The 24,485-nt window shown below is 42.4% G+C and overlaps 1 protein-coding gene across 3 annotated transcripts; it reads right to left on the bottom strand.

The window, feature by feature from the left end:
- Positions 1 to 248: 248 nt before the first annotated feature.
- Nudt13 (nudix hydrolase 13) lies at positions 249 to 23,992 on the bottom strand. Of its 3 annotated transcripts, XM_027387593.2 has the most exons (9): positions 23,864 to 23,992; positions 18,195 to 18,287; positions 13,056 to 13,195; positions 11,002 to 11,136; positions 9,653 to 9,759; positions 6,780 to 6,905; positions 5,941 to 6,052; positions 5,131 to 5,285; positions 249 to 1,468 (listed from the first exon to the last, which is right to left on the bottom strand). In XM_027387593.2, exons 2-9 carry the CDS (start codon positions 18,275 to 18,277, stop codon positions 1,268 to 1,270), a joined length of 1,059 nt encoding a protein of 352 aa, XP_027243394.1. In that variant the 5' UTR covers positions 18,278 to 18,287; positions 23,864 to 23,992; the 3' UTR covers positions 249 to 1,267. The 3 variants fall into 3 exon arrangements, with proteins under 3 accessions (XP_027243394.1, XP_027243393.1, XP_027243395.1); XM_027387592.2 differs by lacking the exons at positions 11,002 to 11,136; positions 13,056 to 13,195; positions 18,195 to 18,287; positions 23,864 to 23,992 and adding an exon at positions 9,861 to 10,973; XM_027387594.2 differs by lacking the exons at positions 9,653 to 9,759; positions 13,056 to 13,195; positions 18,195 to 18,287; positions 23,864 to 23,992 and having other exon boundaries at positions 11,002 to 11,133.
- Positions 23,993 to 24,485: the final 493 nt, after the last annotated feature.

Here is a 24,485-nt window from a genome sequence, read left to right on the forward strand (position 1 = left end):
TGGGTTAGCCTAGGGTTGCAGGGTCTTTTGTCTTTTGGGCATCAGTTAGTGTGGTTATCTGAAGCTAGGACTTGCGCCAGTCACCTTTCCAACTGTCCCTCTGATAGTTTCTTCTGCACATTTCCTCAGTTGTGTCCTGGGGATCCAGACTTAAACATTTTACTGTCACACACAAAGGTCTTTCCCATCCCACCCCATTCTCATTTTCTAAAATTTGAGCCATAGAACAGAAAAAAAAAAAAAGTAAGTCTAAATAAAGACATGAAAATTTATTTCCTTCAGCGAATCTTCTCTTACAATGGCAAGATACCGAGGACACAGAGGCTGGGGGACAGCTCAGTGACAGGCTTGCAGAGGTTGTGTGAGGTCCCGAGTTCAGTCTCTAGCACCTGTGGGTGGGGATGGTGGTCGTAGTGTTTGCTTAGCTTCACCATTTCCTTAATTGAAGCAGCGTTCTCTGGGAGTGCAGACTCCAGTACTGTTTTATGTTTAGTCTTCCCTGGGTCACAAACTGAGCAAGTGAAAGAGCCGGAACAACAGCACAGTCTTTCAGAGGTGGCTCAGAGGCTGTCATCCAGAAGACCCAAGTTTGAGTCCCAGCACTCACATGGCAGCTCGCCACAGTCGGTAACTCCAGTTCCAGGGGATGCGACACCCTCTTCTGGCCTCCTCAGGAACTAGGCATGCATGTTGTGTAAAGACATACATGCAGGCAAACACTCGTAATAACAAATTTAAACAGGAGTGTACCTACACACAAATTCAGAAACATTGTGCTAGGCTATTTTTCTGTGAGCACAGAAGCAACTCAAATGTGAGTTGAGATTTGTTAATAGTTTAGATACTAAGATAAATTACCCCAGGCACACTTGGCAGTTCCTGTGAATGCAACATCCACAAGCCATGTGACAGAAGATGTTTGCTCCTACAGCCCTTGGAGAAAATGGCCCACATCCAAATGAATCAACACCCTTCCCTCGGCTTTTCATCATTAGCATCTATCTCCTCAATCAACTCTGCTCCTTAGAGCTGTTGTTCTTGCCTCTAAAGCAGCTGGGACAAGCACCGGTACAGGCTGCCCTATCCTGGTTTCACTGACATTTTTGGTTGTCTGTTAGTAGGAACCTCTTTTGGCAATGGGATCATCTCAGAGCGTCTCTCTTCCTTAGGAGGCTCTGCCTCTGCCAAGAGGCCACATCCTCTTGCAGTAGATCTCTGGCATGCCCTTCAGCAGTGCCCGGGAGGGATCTTGATGGCCTGATTTGAGCTAAGCAGCCAGGGAAGCACAGGTCTGCCTTTCCACCCACTTTTTAATCATGTGGTGGGCAATAGCTAACTTGGGAGGCAACAACAATGGGAGAGCATCACTCTGCTGCTGAAGAAAGGAGCCCTTTCTCAACAGGGCTGTGGCCACCTCATCGAGACTGAACCAGGCAGCTGCTTCTAGTTCTTTCTGATTCACCTGGATCTGAAAGACAATGGGGGGAGGGGAGGTGCAAAATTAGGAACTGTAAAATTTAAAATACTAGGCCTAAAGTGAGAAACTCATATAAAACTATGTTTTCTTAAATGATAACACTTGGCATTGATGGGCTAGGTTAAAATCAGTTCTCCATATTGTCTGGTAAAACAACAGAGAATTAAATGTATTTTTACATAGTTCTTTTTTTAAAAAAAAGGTAAATTAAAAAAAATCCTATTCGGCCGGGCGTTGGGCGTTGATGGTGCACACCTTTAATCCCAGCACTTGGGAGGCAGAGGCGGGTGGATCTCTGTGAGTTCGAGACCAGCCTGGTCTACAAGAGCGAGTGCCAGGATAGGCTCCAAAGCCACAGAGAAACCCTGTCTCGGAAAAAAAAATCCTATTCATACAAGGCTAATAGCATTTGCTTATCCTGGTTTCAGTCCCAGTGTACAGACACATAAAATCCCAAAGTATAGATACTAAAATATTGAGTGGTGAGTTATAATTAATTGTATAACTATTTCAATTAAAGAGCAGCTGCAGGGTCAGCATGATGGCTCAGCAGGTAAAGGTGCTTGCTGCCAAGCCTGACAACCTGAGGTTGGCCCCTAGGACTCACACAATGAAAGGAGAAAATGGGCTCCCACAGCCTGCCTCTGTTTTTCACATAAATACACACAAATACATTTATACAAATGTTGCTGTCTCTAAAGGATAAAGGTTAATGATGACCTAAAGCAAGAAGCAAAGTAAACACAGACTGTCCCAGGAAGTAGAAGCAGATTAGCGAGCCCATAAAAACCAGAGGTCAGAATAGGCAAACTGGTAGGCAGGGCCTTGGGTGACTTCCATCTGTCAGACATGCTACAGACAAGCAAGGTGGATTTAGGGAAGACACCAAAGTCCCTTTCTACCAGAAGACCCTATAGTTTTATGGCATTAGTCCCCAACATCCTGAATTCCATGAGCAGTTATAAGACCAATCACCAAATTGTTAAGTGAGGTGTGTGTATTCTGTCTCTATAAAAGGTACCATTAAGTTGGGTGGTGGTGGCACATGTCTTTGATCCCAGCACTAGGGAAGGCAGAGGCAGGCAGATCTCTATGAGTTTGAGACCAGCCTGGTCTACAGAGGGAGTTCCAGGACAGCAAGAGCTGTTATACAGAAAAGCCCTGTCTTGGAAAACAAAACAAAAGAAAACAATAGGTTCTGCTAAAAGCTAAAGGTGAAAAATCACAACATAAATGATGTTGGCACACTGGCTACACATGCCAAAGATTGAAACTGAACTCTTTAGGCCAAAAAAAGACACAAAATAGGTTAAAAATTAAATGCACATTTAGGACCTCACATAAACCTCTTAGAAGAAACCACTATGTTTCGTGATACTGGACTGGGCATTGACTTTTTTAGATGTGATATTAAAAGCAAAGGCAGGAAAAGCTAAAGTAGACAGGATGAGGAGAAGAAATACATATGGCCAACAAATATGTGAAAAAAATACAGAGTGTCACTAATCAGAGAAATGCAGAACAAAGCCACAATGAGCGACCACTGCATACCTCCTAAGATGGTGTGGGGGTTTGAATGAGAATGGCCTCAATAGGCTCATATGTTTGAATGATTGGTCCCCAGCTGGTGGAACTGTTTGGAAAGGGTTAGGAGGCATGTCCTTCTTAGAGGAAGTGTGTCAATGGGGATGGGCTTTGACATTTCAAAGGCCTATGCCATTCTTAGTTCTCTCTCTCTCTCTCTCTCTCTCTCTCTCTCTCTCTCTCTCTCTCTCTCTCTCTCTTTCTCTCTCCCTCCCTCCTGCTTGCAGAGCAGATGGAATCCCTCAGCTACTTCTCTGGCACCATGCCTGCTGTCTGCTGCCATGCTTTCTCCCATGATTGGTCATGGACCCACCCTCTGGAACTGTTAAGCAAGACCCAGTTGAGTGCTTTGTTTGACAAGTTGCCTTGGTATTTCTTAGCAATAGAAAAGTAGCTAAGTCAGATGGTTACTATAAAAAAAAACAAAGAAGCTTGGCATGATGGCACACACTTGTAATCCCAGCACCTGGGAAGTTGAAACAGGAAGACCCTAAGTTTGAGTCTAGCCAGAGTGACACAGTAAATTGAAGGTCAGCCTGAGCTACATATAGTAAGACCCTGTCTCAAAAATGAACAAATGGACAACAAATGTTGGCAAGGATATGGAAATGGAGGGCCACTATAAACTATTGGCAGAAATGTGAATTGGTGCAACCACTATAGAAAACTATGGAAATTCTATAAAAAATAAAATAAAATAAAAAGGTGGTTCTGGCGTTTAATCCCAGCATTGGGGAGGCAGACAGGTGGGTCTCTGTGAGTTTGAGGCTGGCCTGATCTACATAGTAAATTCTAGGTCAGCCAAGAAAACAGAGTGAAATCCTATCTCAAAATAAAAATTTAAAAAGTAGAACTATCACTTGATCCAGCAATCTCATCTGACCATATATCCAAGTGAACTGAAATCAGGGGGCTCAAAGGTACCTTTACATCCCGTTGTTACGGTGACATGACTCACAAATGTGATGTAAACAGTCTAGATGTCTGTCATTAAAGAAAGTGTGACAAATACATATCATGAACTAGTATTGAGGGTTTTTTTATTTTATTTTATTTTTTTTGAGAGTGTCTAATGTAGTCCTACATTGCCTTCAACTTGCTATGCCAACCAAAGCTGGCCTTGAACTCTCGGATCTTCCCAAGTACTGAGGAAACAGGCATTTGTCACCCTGGCTGGCATTACTGAGTTTTTTAAATGAAGGAGATCCTACATTTATAATACGATGATGGGCCTGGAAGACATGCTAAGTGGAGTAAGCCTGATGCAAATTCCGCATGGTCTCAGCTGCATGGAGACACTAAAATGGTCAAACGTGCAGAAGCAAAGCATAGAGTTGTTCCCAAGGCCTGGAAGGAGGGGGAAACAGGGAAGCAGTGATCAAAGGATATAAAGTCTCACTTATATATAATAAGTTCTGGAGGCCTGTACAATACCAACAGTTAGCAATATTCTGTTGAATACATTAAAATAAGGTTTATATGAATTGCTCTTAGCACAGAGGAAAAGCAGGGGGACAGAAAAGGAGGGGTAAGTTTATGCATGGCACCTATAATGATGTTTGACTGATGGCTCCTAATACATGCTTATCTTCAAACCCAGCAAGTTAGATGCATTAGAAGTCTACAGACATCCGGAGACATTTCTTTTAAAAAAACAAACAGGATTTCATATAGTCTAGGCTAACCTCAAACTTCTGATCATCCTGCTTCCACCTCCTAAGTGTTGGGATTATAAGCAGGTATTACTAATTTGGGTTTATATGGTGCTGAGGACTGAACCCACGACTCTGTGTGCATTAGGCTTACACTCTACCAACTGAGCCACACCTCCAGTCTATCGGTAGACTCTATGTTAATTATACTTCAACAAGGCAGCTCAAAGGGAAGCTGTTCCATAACTGAGATACATACAAGGGAGAATGATGATTGTTTGTTTCCATTCTCAAGTGCAAACTCCTCAGGATACTGATTGTCTTCTATACGGACCTATGACCCAGACAGTCAGTATTCCTTAAGACTCGTGCTCAGAAAGTGCTCTCTGGCTGATGAAGGGAAAGTTGAGGATTTACCTCTGTCTGCCCTGCTTTCACCGTTGCATGACAAGCAATCATAAGCGAGCTATTGGGAAAGGGCCAGTGCTGGGACGAAGAGTACTGTAGGCTTTCCACTTCCAGGCCCACCTCTTCTGCAACCTCTCGCCGGACGGCCTCTTCCACACTTTCACCTGAAAGCACTCAGATTAATTCCGGACAGCCCTGGAGCAGGAAAACTCTATGTTATCTATTGTGTGAAAGGAGTCTGAATGTGGTGCTCTTGCGAGGCTCCCTAGTCGCAGTTCCCAGCACAGGAATAAGCCCCTGAGTACGGTAAGTGCTCATCTAGTGGGTTGGTTATAATGCAGGGGGGGGGGTGTAGCAATGAGGGAGGTTCCTGCTGCCCTCAGCTGTATGAGTGTCCCGTCTCACCATCCTGAGACTCTACTCAGTAAACTAAAAGAGATAACAGTATAAGGAAATGTAAGTAAGCATGGAATTCTGGTTAGGAGCATTGTGTGCCAACTTTCTGATGTATTTTCTGATGTATTTTGTACATCAGAAATAAGATGGGCTGGTGGCCGGGCAGACAAATGGGCAGATGCGTGTGTGGGAAGAGTGTAATAAGGATGATAGAATGAGGCGGTGGTTGCATCACTGTATCATTCTTCCAGCTATGCTGCGTGTTCCAAATGTTGCCTCCTGTTTTGTGGGAAAATTATATACAATTCCAGGACAGTTTCCTTGACATAAGGATGAATATTTGTGACTAGAAGCATGGATGGCAACAGGGCAAATTGTTTTCTTTTCCACTCTCACCTGCAGCTCCTCCCCTAAACTCCTTACCTATATCACAGAAGCCTGCCAGGGCAGAATACAGTCCCTTGGGAAAGGAGCTCTGGCGGGCAAGTAGGCACCGGGCCCCATCTGTCACCAGTGTGATCACCACAGGGGCCATCTAGGAAAGAACAATGGAAATTGAGATGCTGGCATTTGAGGGTATAGAAGGCAAAAGGAACAGGTTATCATGGAAGCCTTCTGAGCACACAGGCTCCCTTCCCCGTGACAGAGTGGTAGCAGCCTTCTTAGAATACTGCCTCAATTCTCTTTTTCTTCTCTTTTCAATTTACATAGCAAATTCTAGGAGAGCTGGGGCTACACAGAGAGGCCCTTTTTCAAAAAACAAAGAGAAATAGTTTTGAGATAAATTTATTTATTTATTTATTTATTTATTTATTTATTTATTTTCAAGACAGGGTATCTCTACATAGTCCTGGCTGTCCTGGAACTCACTATGGAGACCAGGTTGGGCTCACACTCACAGAGAGCTGCCCACTTCTGCCTCTCAAGTGCTGACCACAATGCCTGGCTGTTTACTTTTATTTATCTGTATGAATGTTTGGCCTGTATGTAGGTATGTGCGCCAGACACATACCCAGTGTCCAAGGAGGCCAGAAGAGGGTGTTGGATCCCCTGGGACTGGGGTTATAGAGGTTTGCCAGCTGCCACGTGAGTGCTGGGAATCAAACCTTGATCTTCTGGAAGAGCAGCCAGTGCTCTTAACTGCTGAGCTCTCTCTCCAGCCCCTTACTTTGTTTTTTTGTGAAAGTACCTCAGGTAGCCTAGGCTGCCTTTACCTCCCAAGTACTGGAATCACAGGTTACATCCCACCCCATCGCGCCCACCTGTGGATAGTAGATGATGTTACTGGAAGGACACACTCGCTTGCTGCCGGCCATGTTCTTCTTAGTGGGCTGCCCACTTTTGCTGCAGAACTGGTGACCATCGTGCCAGCGGAGAAGAGCCTGAGCCTAGAGACACAAAGGAGGGTCCGGCTTTAGTGAAAGGTGTCTAGACCAATTCATGGGGGAATCTTTTTGTAGCTCACTTATTTCTTTTTCTTTTTTCTTTTTTTTTTTTTTTTTTTTTTTGGTTTTTTGAGACAGGGTTTCTCTGTGTAGCTTTGGAGCCTGTCCTGGCACTGGCTCTGGAGACCAGGCTGGCCTCGAACTCACAGAGATCCGCCTGCCTCTGCCTCCCGAGTGCTGGGATTAAAGGTGTGCGCCAACAACGCCCGGCTTGCTCACATTTCAAGAAAGTTGTTTAATTGTATTATTAACAGTGTGTGTGTGTGTGTCGGGGGAGGGTACATGTGTCATGGTGCATGAATGGGTCAGAGGAGAACTTGGTGGGGTTGGTTCTCCCCTTCCACCTTTACAGGGATCATTCCAGGTCACCAGGCTTGTATGGCGAGTACCTTTACCTGCTGAGCCATCTATCTCACTGGTCCTAGCTCACCTATTCCAAGTGGCTTTAAACTGTAAAATAAAGAAATGACCTAAATATATTTTCCTAGCATCAAAAATCTAAAAGAACTCATATTTTATGTACTTAAAAATTTTTTTGGGGGGGGGCTGGAGAGATGGCTCAGAGGTTAAGAGCACCGACTGTTCTTCCAGAGGTCCCGAGTTCAATTCCCAGCAACCACATGGTGGCTCACAACCATCTGCAATGAGATCTAGTGCCCTCTTCTGGTGTGCAGGCATACATGGAAGCAAAATGTTGTATACATGATAAATAAATAAAATCTTTAAAAAAAATTTTTTTTTGCAGTGCTGGGAATCTACAGTTTCACATACACTAGGAAGTAATATTCCATTGCACCATATCCCCAGCCTAAAAGGTATTTTTGAAATGTACTAGGAATTGCTTCAAACATAAAAATATACAGCAATATAATATAACCATAAATTGTGACCCAGCTTAAAAAGAAAACATTTTTAATTTCTATTATATTTAAACATTTCTTTCATACTTATTCCTCCTCAATGAAGTTATGATTTTTTTTTGAAAACGTGTGTGTGTGTGTGTGTGTGTGTGTGTGTGTGTGTGTGTGTGTGTGAATGTAGGTCAGAGGACAACTTGAGGAACCAGTTCTTGCCTTCCACCTTGAAGAAGGTCTCATTGGCTTTTCTGCACAGTGTACTCCAGTCCAGTGGCCCCTGAGTCATTCTCCTGACTCTGCTTGAGATCTTGCTATAAGGAGTATTGGGATTCCAGTGGCACACAGAAGCATCTGGCTTTTACATGGGTTCCCAGGATGGAACTCCGGTCAGGTTTGGGCAGCAGGTGCTTTCACCCACTGTTTCCCCAACTCAAGTTGTGATTTTCCTTTTCCATATAAAAAAGGCTCAGGAGGGTCTCCTTAATTTAGAACAGACAATAAAGCAGCACAGCAGACAGTGTTGTGGTGCCTGTGTAGATGCCTATAATCCCAGCACTGGGGGAATGGAGACCAGAGGACCAGGAGTTCAAGGCCATCCTCAGCTATATAGTAAGTTGAAGGCAAAGTTGGGCTACTTGAGATCTTTAAAACTAAAGCAACAACAATAACAAACCAGTATGATAACTGTTCTCAACTTGACAGGATTTAGAATCCTCATGGAAATAAATCTCTGAGCATGTCTGGGAAAGATTATCTAGACAGGTTCACTGAGGTGAGAAGACACACCCTTAATTGTATCTAGCACCATTTCATGGGCTGGGGTCCTGGATGGAATATAAAGGAGAAGCCAGGATGATCCTTCATCACTCTCAGCCTCCTGACTGTGGATATAATGTGACGTCCCTACCATGAAGGACTGCCTGCTGGGACGGTGAGCCATAATGAGCCTTTCTCTCCTGAGTTGTATTTGTCAGCGTTTGTTATCACAGCAGCAGGAAAGGTAATCCGTACGTCTAACATGTAGGCAACTCTGAGTTCAACCCTAGTACCACATAAACCAGGCATACAAGGGCATACTTATAATCCTGTTAATTCAGAAATGGAGGCAGAAGGACCACAAGTTCAAGGCCATCCTCAGCTATATAGCGAGTGAGTCTGGGGTAGATAAGACCCTGTTTCAAGAAATGAAAATTGAAAAGCCAACAATAAAAATTAACAAGTGAAATCTAAAGCTATGAGAACAAGTTATTAAAGCAATGTAAAATTATTTCTCGTATAAAAAAAAAACATGATGTACATCATGCTATAGAGTTAAAAAGTATTTATGATGTTGGGCTGGAGAGATGGCCTAGTGGTTAAGGGTACATACTGCTCTTGCAGAGGACCAGAGTTCAGTTCCCAGCACCAATGACCTGTAACTGGCCGTTCACAACAACTCATAACTTCAGCTCCAGGGGACCTGGTGCCCCTTCTGGCCTCTGCAAAGACCTACTCTCAGGCATACATGCACATTCACTTAAAAACAAAATTTTTAAAAAGCATTTATGAAGAAAATCTGTAGAAACATATATATCAATAAATAATAATTAATATCCATCAAAATATACAGATCCTGTTGCCATGCTCTTAGGAGGCAAATCTTCACAACCGCTCTGCTAAAAGCAAGGCAAGGAACAGTGAATCATCTTTCACAGTACACTGTCCTCTGTCAATGTATAGGAAGGTCTGTGATCTTTGAGAATCTGTGTGTCACCCAGGATCGGGTACCCATGTGTATTTGCTGGTAGACACAGCTTTGCTCTACTTCCTATGGAGCTGAGAAACCAGAACTACCGTGAACAGCAAGGAGGAATCCATGGAGTTCAGCTGAAAAAGAGCCTGCCTCAGCTTGATGAAAGAGCCTCCAAGCTCTGCTTCCATTTCAGATTTTGGCAAGGAAACTAGGAAATTAGAAAAGAGAACATGATTAAACATGTCCAGCTTTGCCTTCGAAGCCCATCCCGTCAGAGCTCTGCTTCCCAAACTTGCCTACAGGACTCACCTAGGGATCTGGGAAATTACATAGGTTTTCAAGCTTCTATCTGGAGAGAGAGGGAGAAGGAGAAGGGGAGGGAGGGAGAAGGAGAGGGAGGGGGAGGGAGAGAGAGAGAGAGAGAGAGAGAGAGAGAGAGAGAGAATGTGTATGCCTGCTCATACACAAGGCTGTGTGTTACCATGGGATAGCTGCTCTGGGTTCCCAAACATGAATTTTGGAAGATTAAAAAAAATTAAACAGGTACCAAGTGATTCTTAGGTTTTTTGGAAAATGGTAGCGCACAGTATTTCACAAGATCTGTTTTAGAGCAGCAATACCAATCCCTGGAAAGCATAAAGTGGATGTCTAAGTTCATCCGACGACCATTACACTTACACACCAGACCCTGAAGAGAGAGGAAGAGCATGGGAGGATCCAAACCGTCTCTAAAGTGTGGGGTGGAGGACCCAGAGCTACTCCATGGAAACACCTTATGAAAAATGATACCATAATTATGTTTGTTTTTTTGAGACAGAATGCTGTGTAGCCAGGCTGGCCTCACACTCTATATAGATAAGGATGATCTTTAACTCAAGTGCAGGGATTACAAGCATGTACCATGATGCCAAGCCTTTGCTGGTTTGTTTTGTTTTGTTTTGTTTTAGAGCTCCCCTTCTCTCCACTCAAAAACTCACTATGTAGGCCAAGCTGTCCTAGAACTTAAAATTCTTTGGTCTCAGCTGCCCCCAAGCACTGGGATTATATGCTGCTATACCAAGTTTTAAAGACATGAATTTTAAAATACTTATTAAATAGTTAAGATATAAAATGTGTAAATGGGTTCCCATCACTTGGACAAAAATCATTACACCTTGATTTTCAGCCAGGTGGGGTAGGGCACACCTGTTACCCCAGCAGGAGGCTGGGGCAGAAGGTCTGAATCTGAGGCCAGCCTAGGCTACATAGCAAGTTCCAGGCTATCTAAAGCTTGATAGTCCTTTCTTACTCTTTTCAGTGATGATAGTGGGTAATAGGGTTTTATATCCTTATTTAAAGAGAAAAACTGATAATGTTTTTATATGTGTAAAATTTTCTTTGAAATGGTATCATGCAAAACCCTTAAGACTGAGAGCGGCAGGAGGTATCTATTAAGAAAAGGGGTACGCACCGTGTTTGGAGGCTGCGCTATTCAGACCTAGATCCAAAGCAAACCATGCTTCCTGCTGGTTGGAGCATCCAATCAGCACTGAATCTTCTATTCTTTGGGAATCCTGTCCAAACTTACCCAGGAGCCCTTCCAACTCTAAGAAAGAAAAAAAAAGAAGAGGGGGAGAAAAAATGAGACACAGACTTCAGTCACATCACCACAGCCATGTGAGGCCCTGAGGAAGTACTTCTACTTAGAGCACATAGTTACTACCTCACGATCGGCTGGGCTCTGTTACAGAATACTTCTTACATACCAAAATTGGTGCATGCTCAAATCTCTTATATAAAATAAGGTAGTGTTTGCTACTATTTTCAATAGCTCTTGGTTGCATAAAGTATCAAATAACAATGCAACTATATACATGATTGTTTTACACTGTTGTTTAGGGAATAATGAAAAGAATGAACACCTGACTGTGCTTAGTATATCATAGACTTTTATTTTATTGGCTGCAGGACTTTTTTTCCCCTGCTACTGGGACTGAATCTAGGAACCTCATTGTGGAGGTCTGAATAAGAATGGCCCTGTAGGCTCCTATGTTTGATACTTGGTTCCTAGTTGGTAGAACTACTTTGGAAGGATTAGGAGATGTGGCCTTGTTGGAGGAGGTGTGCTACTGAAGGGGAGGGGGTAAAAGCCCATGCTGCTTCCAGTGTGTTCTCTGCCTCCTGGTTTCAAGATGTAAGCTCTCAGCTACTTACAGTTCCAGTGCCATGCCTACCTGCCATGATGCTCTCATCCCTCTCAAATGGTGAGCCTGAAATACACTCTTCCTCTGTAAATTGCCTTGGTTGTGGTACTCACATATGTTGGTCATGTATTCTACCACCGAGTCACATCCTCTGCACTCAGAATTTTAAAAAAATATGTTCAATCCACACTTGAATCCCCAAAACAAAATTCCAAAATCCAGAGGTGTACATATCTAGTTGCATGTACTAAAGGTCTCAAAATAAATTTTATTCGATTTTGACCTAATCAAAAATCAAGTTAGGATGCAAATATTTTTAAATTTTATTTATTTTTATTTTATGTGCATTGGTGTTTTGCCTGCCAGTATGTCTGGTGAGAGTGTCAAATCTTGGAGTTACAGACAGTTGTTAGCTGCCATGTGGGTGCTGAGATTTGAACCCAGGTCCTTTGGGAGAGCAGTTAGTACCCCTCACCGCTGAGCCATCTTTCTAGCCCCTAGGATGCAAATCTTGAACTATGTAAACCGCAGTTCCAGAGTCTAGAAGTCACTAGCCCTAGGCAAGGGTGAATAACCTTCTTTGTAAAGAGATAAATATTTTATAGTTTATAATATAGTCTGCTGTACTACTCAATTGCCATTGTAGCATAAAAGCAACTGGACACAGTATGTCAAAGAATGAATGTGGCCATGTTACAATTTCATTTACAAAACGGGCAGTGGCCCATCCTATTTGAACAGCAGCTACATGGACCTCCCACCAAGAATAACTAGGAATTCAAGTTCATACAATGAGTTATTAATTAGTAGAAACAGTTATGTGAGCTTGTGATGGGGGATATCCTTCTGTACGCTGTGAATATATGTTTCTCTTATTGGAAACAAAGCTGTTTCAGCCAAATGGACAGGCAGGATTTAGCCAGGTGGGAAATCCAAACAGGTATAGAGAAAGGTAGGAGGCAGAGTCAAGGAGATGACATGTAGCTGCCGAAGAGGAAAGGGGCCCCGGCATCTCTGGTAAGCCAAGACCACATGAAAATATACAGATCAGTAGAAATAGGTTAATAATTGAGAGAGCTATCCAATAAGAAGCCTGAGCCTTCAGTCAAACAGTTTATAATTAATATAAGCCTCTGTGTGTTTATTTGGACTAAACGGCTGTGGGACCAGGCGGGACAGAAACTTCTTTCCAAAAGCTTGAGTTTCAAGAGCTATTTGAAAAATCTGTACTCATTTAAATACAAGGATATTTTTTTGAGCTTCAGTGTACCCTGAATTTCACCTAGTGGTCAAAGCCTTGTCTATCCCACTCTGACCTCACCTGCTCGGCTAAGCCGGGGGACCAGGTATCGATGTCCTGATGCCTGTAGCAAAGGAGCCAGATCATGAAAGAGGTAAAACACTCCAGTCTGCAGAGCTTTCCTGCAGGCCTCATCGTCTTCCTTCAACTCAAATAAATACCTGTATTTGGGAAACAAGCCATAGAAAGACCATACTTAGGCTAGTGAAATGACCAAACCTGACAACCTGACTTCAATCTCCAGAACCCACATGGTGGAAGGAGAGACAACTCCTTCAAGTTATGCTGACCTCCGAATACATGCTGTGACATATACTGACACAGCCCAAGTTAGATGAACAAGCAAACATAAATAAACCACACTCGGTTGTCTGTCATTCATTTGGGGGAATTCTTAACTTTCCTGTACTGTGTGTATGTATGTATGTATGTATGTATGTATGTATGTATGTATGTATGTATGTATGTCACTACTGGAACCTGAACCCAGGGACATGAACATGCTAGGCAAGTTCTCCAACATTGAGCTATATGCTCAATTCTCTTCTCACCTTTTATCACTAAGTTGCCCTGGTTGGTCTTGAACTCACTCTGTAGTCCATCTAGCAAAGCCTTGAATATAACCCTGCTGCCTTAGCTTCTAGAGTAGCTGCAATTACAGGTCTGTGCCATCATGCCAAGCTCCATTCACTTATTTTCATCCCAGTTTGCTCTGAAGTTGAGGTGGCTACAAGCAACTGTGCACTCCGGTCTTCATCTGGCTGCTCCCATCCATCCCTCTGTGAGCCACTGCAACTTTTGTTCATTGTCCATCTCTCCAGAAAGACTGGTTTCTTTAAGGACAGGGTCTCCTACTCTTGGCTTTCCATCTTAGTCACTAGTATATGAAAATGACTTGAACTTCAAGGGCAATAAATACTGAATCAAATCTTTAGGAGCTTTGCCAGTGTTACACAGTGAGGGAAGGATTTGCAGGCAGAGGACTGAAAGGAAAGGGAGTATGGTAAAAAAAAATATCAGCACAGAAGACCCACAGGTGGGAACAGGCTGTAATGTGAAGACAGCAAACACTGCACCTTTAGGAATTCTCATGCAATCTAGGGAAGATAAGGCACATATGTGACCATCAGTAGTGCACACGTGTTTCAGACATGAATTCCTTTGGCTCCGTAAGTGTGGTCCACTGGTAAAGCCCATTTTGACCTATTGACATATTCATAATTATAATATTTTCAGTAGCCAAAAAAAAAGAAATGTAGATTAAGAAAATTTACTGGACTGGGCATCGAGTTGGCACATGCCTTTAATCCCAGCACTCAGGAGACAGAGGTGGTGGATCTCTGTGAGTTCCAGGGCAATGAGGGTTATGTAGAAAGATCCTGTTTTAAAAAAAAAGGAAAACATACTGGTTTCTCAAAAAGAGACAATAATAAAGTAAGTTCTAGACTTTCCTAGTGCCTTCATTTAGTGTGGCTGGAGTCTGTCCATAAGCTTTACAAATTGAATCAGAGTCTTTAAGATTTAGTGTGGAAGCTGGGTGGTGGTAGAGCATGCCCTTAATCTCAGCACTTGGGAGGCAGAGGCAGGTGGATCTCTGTGAGTTTGAGGTTATTCTGGTCTACAGAGTGAGTTCCAGGACAGACTCCAAAGCTACACAGAGAAACCCTATCTTAAAAAAACAAACAAACAAAAAACCAAACCAACCCCCCCCCCCAAAAAAAAGATTCAATGGTGGAGCTGGAGAGATGGCTTACAGGTTAAAAGCACTGGCTGTTCTTCCAGAGGTCCCGAGTTCAATTCCCAGTAACCACATGGTGGATCACAACCATCTACAATGAAATCTGGGATCTGGTGCCCTCTTCTGGCCTGCAGGCATACATGCAGGCAGAACACTGTATACATAATAAAATAAAAATCTTAAAAGATTCAGTGGTGACTAAATGAGCACCATCTTGGGGCTTAATTATTAACCAGTTTTGCCTGTTAAAACCCTAAAACCAAACTAGGGTTGTATTTCAGTGTTAGGGTGCTTGTCTGGCATATGAAAGGCCCTGGGTTTGATACCCATACAAAAGGACCAAAAAGTTAAGCCCTAAAACAGACTCTCAATTATATGCCATATTTTGACAAGTAAGTGGGAAATGTTTTACAGGTGTTTCCTGTAAGATATAGGAACATGTGTAAAAGCAGAGTTGTCACTGCATGAAAACACACAGCAGAACAAACACCACAGTAGCCATGTTAGGAGCCTTATCTGTTGAGGAGTTACAAAGAGCTCTTTAGAAATGGAGACAAAAGAAGCCCGAACTTTTAAGACTTGTGATGTTTTTAAACTTATTTGAGGTGACTGTAGTCTCCAGGGTAAAGAGCAAATGTATGTGAAAGGAGAGACAAGGGCCACTCCAGAGTTACCAAATACAAACAATGGAAACACTGCTGCCTTCAAAGACAGTAGGACAAAGAGAGTGGGGCAGCCTTTGCATTGTCCCAATGAGCCTTAAAAGCAAAACACTGATGTGGAGGTCTTCAACCAATGGCCTCAATAGACCGGGTGAGATCCAAAGTTTGGACACTCTTTACACTCAGTAAAGAACTCAGTTTCTCCCTTTCATTATAATACCATGGAAGTCATTGTACTGACTGCCAAGGCTGAAAGTAGTTATTTTAAGCTTTATCTTTTTTTTTTTTTTGCCGAGACAGGGTTTCTCTGTGTAACAGTTCTAGCTGTCCTGAAACTTGCTCTGTAGACCAGGCTAGCCTCAAAATCACAGAGATCTTTTGGCCTCTGTCTCCTGAGTGCTGGGATTACAGGTGTGAGCCACCACCACCCTGCTGATTTTTCTTAAAAGAATAAAAAAATAGCCATTATTGAAAAATAAGAAAATATAATTTTACACACACACACACACACACACACACACACACACACACACACACACTTTCACACTTTGGTTTTTATAGACAGGGTTTCTTTGTGTATACTTGGCTGTCACAGACTAGTTCTATAGACCAGACTGGCCTCAAACTCACAGAGATCCACCTGCCTCTGCCTCCTGAGTACTGGCATTAAAAGCATGAGCCCTCACTACCAAGCTAATTGTAATTTATCTTTATTTATGCTAATTGGTGTTTTACCTGCATGCTTGTCTGGGGGGGGCAGTTGTCAGAAGCCCTGGAACAGGAGTTACAGACAGGTATGAGCTGCCATGTTGGTGCTGGGAATTGAACCTGGGTCCTCTGGAAGAACAGCCAGTGCTCTTAACTGCTGAGTCATCTCCCTAGCCCCAATTAATTTTTATCAAAAAATCGATTATCCCACTAATCAGAGAAAAATTCTGTTTGGAATTTTGATATTATCTAAATAGTATTGTGTATCACTATACATTGAAAGAAACATAGGCATACATAGAATAATAGAACCAATCATAACTACTCATTTGTTGCCTTTGTTTGTTTGTTTTATATTTCAAGACCAGGTTTCTCCGTGTAGCCCTGGCTATCCCTGGAATAGGGTAGACCAGGATCTGTAGACCAGGATGTCCTAGAGAGATCCGCCTGCCTCTGCCTCCCAAGTGCTAGGATTAAAGGCGTGTTGCCTGGCCATTTGTAGTCTTTTGTTGTTGTTATTATTTCTTTAAAGATTTATCTATTTTTATTTATGTGAATGTGTGTTTGCATGCATGTGTGTGTGTATGTCTGGTGCCTCTGGAAGGGGCCTCTCAGAAGAGGTTGTAGAATCCTTGGAACTGGAGTTAAAAGATTGTTGTGAGCTGCCATGCAGATGCTGGAACCAAATCTGGGCTTTCTGCAGAAGCAGCAGATGCTCTTAACTGCTGAGCCTTTGCTCTAGCCTTTTTTTTTTTCCTTCTCCCTGTTCTACCTTCCACTGAAGTATAGCTCTTTTGAGAGAAGGAGGATCTTGGAGTTATCCTTGCTGTTTCAGGAAGCAAAAATATACTATTCAATATAGTTTAACTATGTTTGTTAAAAATCACACCAAACAGGTCTACTTTAACATCTCCCTTTCTGTGCATTCAATCTAACAATATTTCAGTGCCTGTTATGTGGGAAGCACTGTTTCAGACAACAAGATACCACAAAGGAAAGTAAATGTCTTCACTGGGTATGTTGATACACACAGGCAGTCTCAGCACTTGGGAGGCTGGAGCAAAAGAACAACTGGTCAAAGCCATCCTGGACTAAGATGCTGCCTCAAAAAACCAATAGGGGAGTAGAGATGACCCAGTCACTAAAGTGCTTGCTATGCCAACATAAAGACCGGAGTTTGGATCTGTAACACACTGAAAAGCTAGCCAGGGCTCTATAATCCCAGAGCCAGGGAGGGAGAGACAAGAGGATCTCTAGAGTTTGCTGGCTAGTCAATCAGTAATCTCTCTAGGTTCAGTGAGAGAACCCATCTCAAAAAAATAAGATGGAGGACTAAAGAGATGGCTCTGTAGTTAAGAGCACTGGCTGTTCTTCAGAGGACCTGAGTTCAGTTCAAGGCACCCTGTCTCAAAACAAAACAGTAACAACAATAAAAAAGACAAAAGTTCTCCTTTTTCTTCTTCTCCTCCTCCTCCTCCTTTTTCTCTTCTCCTCTTCCTCTTGTTTTCTTTTTTAAAGAACTTATTTATTTATTATGTATACAACATTCTGCTTCCATGTATATCTGCACACCAGAAGAAGGCACCAGATCTTATAAGGGATGGTTGTGAGCCACCATGTGGTTGCTGGGAATTGACTACTGAGTCAATTGCTAAGTTGCTCTTAACTTCTGAGCCATCTCTCCAGCCCCTTCCTCTTGTTTTTGAGAGAGAGTGTTTCATGTAATGTGGGCTGACCTCAAATTCTCTGTATGGATGAGGAGGATCTTGAATTTCTGGTCCTTCTGACTCCACCATCTACATGCTGGGATTTCAGGTGTGCATCACCACTCTTGGCCAAAAGGACAAGGTCTTGTTTGAGTAGAACTTACAGCCAAGAACATTTTCAATATGGGAAATTTATTATTAAATGGCTTTCAACTGTAAATAATTTACAGTGGATATTATTATATGTCATTTTTGTCTCACACACTTAAATCTTAATATAAGATTTTTAGGAGTTTAGAGTTTAGTATTTAATAGGCCCAAAATAATCAGGTTGGTCAGAACTCACCGTGCCTTAGTGACATAAGTTGACAGCAGCCTATAGCACCAAAAAGATTTCCTCCTGCAAATTGTTCCACAATACAGAGACATTGTTGGGCTCCTAGAGAAAATGGAGGTTTGTTTTATTTTTAGGGTCACAGTATGCACTTTCAAATAATAAATCAACAAGAGAGTTATAGTTTAAGCCAGGCCACAATCACTTTGCAATATCAGGTAAAAACAAACAACAACAACAAAAATCCCCAAGACTCATGTGAACAGGCTTTGACACTGTTTTTGTTTTGTTTGTCTGTTGTTTTTTTGTTTTTTAAGATAGAGCCTCACTATGTAGCCTTGGCTGGCCTCAGACTCACAGAGATCTGCCTGCCTCGACCTCCTAAGCGCTGAGATTTTAGATGTGCAATGCCACCCCAGGCCTTCACTGCACTTAGCTATGGGATTTCAAATTCCCATTGTTTATTTTCTAATATACAAGATTGAAACCTGTTCTGCTAAGCTAGTAAGTTATGAGAATCAGCTAATTAACATAAATGATGTGTTTTCTCCTTCATACTGTGGAGCTGTTGCTGGGAGGTGGCTGAAAAGTCAACCATCTCTCTCCCCTTCCTTGTTCCTAGGTAGGGCCATGCCTGGGTTCAGGTCCCAGGACCCACATGGTGGAAGGAAAAGCCAGTTCCCACAAGTTGGCCTTTGGTCTCCGCAAATGCACCAGGGCATACACATATATGCACAAAATATATAAATTTAAGATGTAATAAAAAATTTTAAAAATCCAACATCTCAGGCTGGGCATGATGGAGCACACACACCTTTAATCCCGGCACTTGAGAGGCAGAGGCAGGCAGATCTGTGTGAGTCTGAGTTCAAGGCCAACCTGGTCTACAAAGTGAGTTCCAGGACAGCCAGGACTATTACACAGGGAAACCCTGTCTCTAAAAACCAAAAAGAAAAACAAACAAACAAAAAAAAACAAACAACCCAACTACACTTAGAGAATAAAGTAGGAGACAATCCTGTAGGTTAAAAATTAAAATCAGGGCCACTAGGAAAATATTTCAATAGGTAGCTTTGCAAATTCACAGGAATCCAAGTCAATTTCTATTTTTGTAGTATATTCTGTCTCTTAAAAGCACATTTTTGGAATGGTGTTTGATCCAGAGCCTCACACATCTGAACGCTACCCATCCACATCCCAAGCAAGCACTCAACCACTGAGCTACACTTCCAGCCCAAAGTTTCTTTTTAAATTGTGTATCAGTATGTATTGTCTTCCCTATGCAAGGTACCTTTCATATTAGTAGTAAAAATGTCAAGAAATTCCATTGGGAAAGTAAGACCACACAGTTAAATAACCAACCACCTTTTAACTGTGCCCAAGGGAAGCAAGCTTTGATACCAGCCTGCTGAGAAATGTTTAGCATCAGGCCTGCTTCTTGATTGCACAATTATGAGTCACTGATGACTAATCCTTGAATATTTTTGGTTTCCATCTATGACTCTGGTGAGGCTAAAATAGTTTCAGTGAATTAGAGTCAATGAAATATTAGGTACTGACGTTACTCAAGGTCACTTAAGAAACAAAAAATCGTACAGTATGAATCACCTTCACAGAAGGCAGTATTACCACGTGGGTTAAAAAGCACCCTGAAATGGTGACAAAGGTGAAATTTTAGTAATCTAAAGGTATGTGTTTAAGGCCAACTTTTCTAGCTCATATATAACTCAGAAATGTACATTGCTCCAACATTTTAAAGTTAATTTAGGAATAACTATTAATGTGTTAAATAACCTTTTTTTTCAGATTTTTTTTTTTTTTGAGACAGGGTTTCTCTGTGTAGTTTTGGAGCTTTTATTTGAATTAGAAACAAGATTGTTTTACATGTCAATCCTAGGTCCCTCTTCCTCCCCTCCTCCCCTACCACCCCCCAACTAAAACCCTACCTATCACATATCCTTTCTGCTCCCCCTGGATGGTGAGGCCTTCCATAGGGTGTCATCAGAGTCTATCATATCCTTTGGGATAGGGCCTAGGCCCACCCCCATGTGTCTTGGCTCAGGGAGTATCCCTCTATGTGGAATGGGCTCCCAAAGTCCACACCTATGCTAGGGATAAGTACTGAACTACTACAGGAGGTCCCGTAGATTTCCAAGGTCTCCTCCTGAAACCCATGTTCCTGGGATCTGGATCAGTCCCATGCTGGTATCCCAGCTATCAGTCTGGGGAGCAAGAGTTCCCCGATGTTCAGGTCAGCTGTTTCTGTGGGTTTCACCAGCCTGGTCTGGACCCCTTTGCTCTTCACTCGTCCTTCTCTGCAACTGGATTCCAGTTCAGTTCAGTGATTAGTTGTGGGTGTCTGCTTCTACTTCCATCAACTGCTGGATGAGGGCTATCGGGTGGCATATAAGTCAGTCATCAATCTCATTATGTGGGGGGATTTAAGATAGCCTCTCCTCTGTTGCTTAGATTGTTAGCTGGTGTCATCTTTGTTGATCTCCAGACATTTCCCTAGTGCCTGATTTCTCTGTAAACCTAAAATGTCTCCTTCTATTATGGTATCTCCATTCTTGTTATCTTCTATTCTTCCCCGAACTCAACCTTTCTGCTCCCTCATGTCCTCCGCTAAATAATCTTCTTTTACCTAAAAAGTCTACATCTAAGAATCTATCCCAGGGAGGAAAGACTATGTTTAAGAATGTTAATAAAGAGTATAGGGGCTAGAGATGACTCAGCATTTAAAGTCAATGGCTGCCCTTTTGGAGGATCTCTTCAGTTCCCAGCACCCACAGGGCAGCTCACAACTGCCTGTAACTCCAGTCCCATGGGATCCAGTTACCTCTTCTGGCCTCCACAGGCGCGCGCGCACACACACACACACACACACACACACACACACACACACACACACACACACGGTATAAAAACATATGAATGAACATAAGATAAATAAAAACTTTTAAAATTATGATAATGGGACCCCGAAAGATGGCTCAACCACTAAAAGCACTTCCACCCATGGTGGAAGGAGAAAACTGACTCCCCAAAGTTGTCCACTGGCCTCCATATGCATACTATGGTGTGTTTGCATTTGCAGGCACATGCATCATATGCACACAGTAATAATAAAAAGTTTAAATTATAATATGGTCCCGGGATGTAGCTCAGTTGTAGACTACTTCCCTAATATGCATGAGGCCCAAGGTTTGACCTCAGCAACCTCTCAAAAGTATGATGAAATAGAATAGTAAGTAACTTCTAAATAGAGAATGATGTGTGTAGTAACAGCAAAGAGTATTCATAATATTTTATTAAGTGAGAAAAGCCCAGGAGGCAATGGGGAGATGCTGGCCAAAGGGTATACAGTTTCAACTGGACAGGATATGCAAGTTCTGCAAATCCATAGTAGTGATGGTCACCATATATATTTGAAAGACACTTGAAAACCTCTAGATCTTAAATGCCCTCACCACAATGAATAACTATATAAATATGTGAGGTGATAGATATATTAGCTTGGTTTATTTAATAGGACACGCAAACATTGAAATATTGCATTGTATACTACAAATATGTATTTTATCAATTTACGATGTTGATAACTTTTTAAGATGAGTCTGACCTGGAAACATCATAGCATAGGCTGGCTTTGAACCAGAGGCAATCATCCTATATCAGTCCCCCGCAGGTACTGAGATAACACACATAAGTCACCATACCAAGCTTTATTTGCCTAGTATATCTTCAGCTAGACAAGTGGAAAAGACAAGTAATATTTGGTTGATTACCATGACCTAATTTATTTACAATGAAGAGAACAGATAAACATTCCAGTATACATAAAATGGTTTTTTGTGTTGTTGTCATTTTGAGATTGAATCTTAGCTTCGATGGGCCAGGAAATTGCTATGTAGCCCAGGTTGGCCTTTGAACTCATGGCAATCCTCCTGCATCTGGCTCTACAGTGATGTGATTACAAATGTATAATACTTCACTCATCTGGGGTTGTGTGGACTTGTTTGATTATTTGTTGTTTGTTTTTTTTTTTTTTTTTTTGAGAGGTTCTCATAACCCAGGCTGGTCTTGAATTCACCCATCCACCTACTGAATGCTAGGATTATGATTAGGCATTTATATTTTTCAAATGACTAGAAGTCTACAGACCAAATTATAGACAGTGGCTAGTTTAGGAGAAAGAGAAGATGATGAGGGTTGAGAAAGGTACATGCAATTAAACTGTTGATTTTCACACTTACATTTGTGTATATATGATGTGTGTGTGTGTGTGTGTGTGTGTGTGTGTGTGTGTGTGTGTGCAGGTACACACATGTGCCACAGAACATGTGTACAGATTGGAGGACAACCTCAGGTGGTGGTCTTCACCCCCACCTTATTTTGTGCCAGGCTGTTTCTGTTGTTCGTCCCGTGTACGCCAGCCTAGTTAGCCTGTAAGCACCCAGGGAGCCTCCCCTGACTCTCCTTTCCTTGTAGGTGTGCTTGAGTTACAGATTCGTGTTTTTGCACCCAGCTTTACATGGGTCTTGGGGAATCAAAGTCAGCAAGCACTTTACCCGCTGAGCCATCTTCCCAGCCCTGACTTAAATTTATTTATTTTTAATGATTTTAAATTTCATTTATTTATTTATTCTTGAGACAAGGTCTCACTCTGTAGCCCAGGCTGGCCTCAGACTCATGGCATCGACCATTTTGCCTCAGCAGGAGGGATTATAGGCATTGAGACACGATGCCCTTTAAAAATTTAGGCACATTCACATATTCTTCTTAAGAAACAATAATGTATAACAAAAATAGTAGCTCCTGGAATAATAGCTGAAAATTATTTCTGGGCTATTGGAATTCCTCTGATGAGGTTCATAGATCCTGGGAAATGCAAAAGCTACTCTGTTGTGGCTGTAGCTACTCCCTAGTCCGCATGGCCCACTATATGGCTGCCTGGTGTCTTGCTCAATTTCTGTTACTAAATTAATTTTAGCCAGCTGCAGATTATAATGGCCTGAATACTCAGGAATTTGTCACAGAGCGCTGCGCCCCCTCGTGGTGTGTGTGTTGTGTACAAAGAATTACATAGATGAGATGAAAGGTTAACACTGTTTTGCCCTAAAACTAACAAATGACATGACAGGATCCTTATGAACTAACAGCTTCTGTCACACACACACACGCACACTTCTAATCTTGCTCGCCTTTCCAAAAGGAATGACTTATAAGGCATAAAGCCTAACAAAGAGTCCATCCCGAATCTTCACGGGTGCCCTCACCCTGCAGATGCATTGCTCCTTGTGTTTGGGAGAGTCCTGGGAATATCCATGCCACTGTGAACTTCGACCTGGCTGGGAAGGATGCGAAGCCACCGTGATGCAGACTTCACGGTCTTGATTATATGAAAAGCTTTATGGTTTATTTCTAAAAGATCCCACCACCACTTCAAAGATTAAGAGAAAAGCTGAGAAATCCGAAAGATCCACGTTTAAATAGCTCTCCAAGAAACGTTTCAGAATATAATCTGGAGTACTCAATGTTGAGTGCAAAACGGTCCGGTTTCTCGAGATTAGAAACACTTGAAACTCAAACGCCGTAGCCGAGGGCGTCTGCCAGTTTGATTATGACTCCTTACTACATCCTGGTTGCACTTAGAACGGGTTTTGGTTCACTGTACTCACTCTGAATTCTTTTCGGGGTGCCTCCTATGCCCCAACAGTCTGCAAACCCCAGGAAACGCCGAATGTGCAAGTTCAAATGGTTTCTCGTTTCCCTTCCCTAATGCTTCTGCCACTCCTCCCAGAATCCTTCTAAAGCTGCACTCTGGGAAACATAACTTAATCACTACTCCTGCGACAGTAATTATAATTGGCCAAAACCCATACTCTGCCACACTTCCCAGCATTCCCCGAGAGATTAGAGCGGCACTCTGGGAATTGTAGTTCAATTTTCTAGTCACGCAGTAGTGACCTTGGATAGCAAAGTTAACTAACAAAGTTAACAGTTGTCAAAACTTGTAATGAAACCACCACAACCAAATAACTCTAGTAATTTCTGGCTCTTCTGGGCTGGAGGTGTTGTTTAGATGTTGCTTAGCTGAATTGGTGAGCTCCAGGTTCAGTGATATACCCTGCCTCAACAAAGAGGAGAGCCACGGAAGACATTCCATGTCAACTTCACCCTCTACACCCACACGCTTGAGCATGCACTCCATGGACACACATGTACCCATGCACATGTGCGTGAGTGTAGGCCATTGGAAAACCTTGGGCATCATTCCTCAGGCACTGCCCACATGGGTTT

This window comes from Cricetulus griseus, assembly GCF_003668045.3.
Source record: "Cricetulus griseus strain 17A/GY chromosome 1 unlocalized genomic scaffold, alternate assembly CriGri-PICRH-1.0 chr1_1, whole genome shotgun sequence".
NCBI lineage: Eukaryota > Metazoa > Chordata > Mammalia > Rodentia > Cricetidae > Cricetulus > Cricetulus griseus.

What these genes read in the sequence shown, in the direction of transcription:
- Nudt13 (XM_027387593.2), bottom strand. Translation starts at nt 18,277, where the DNA reads ATGTCTCTGTATTGTGGAACAATTTGCAGGAGGAAATCTTTTTGGTGC. An exon ending in ATTCCTCCTTGCTGTTCACG is followed by an intron (nt 6,906 to 9,652) that starts GTAGTTCTGGTT and finishes TTGTGTCTCTAG; the next exon opens with GCTCAGGCTCTTCTCCGCTG. An exon ending in GGCAGGCTTCTGTGATATAG is followed by an intron (nt 5,286 to 5,940) that starts GTAAGGAGTTTA and finishes GAGTGCTTTCAG; the next exon opens with GTGAAAGTGTGGAAGAGGCC.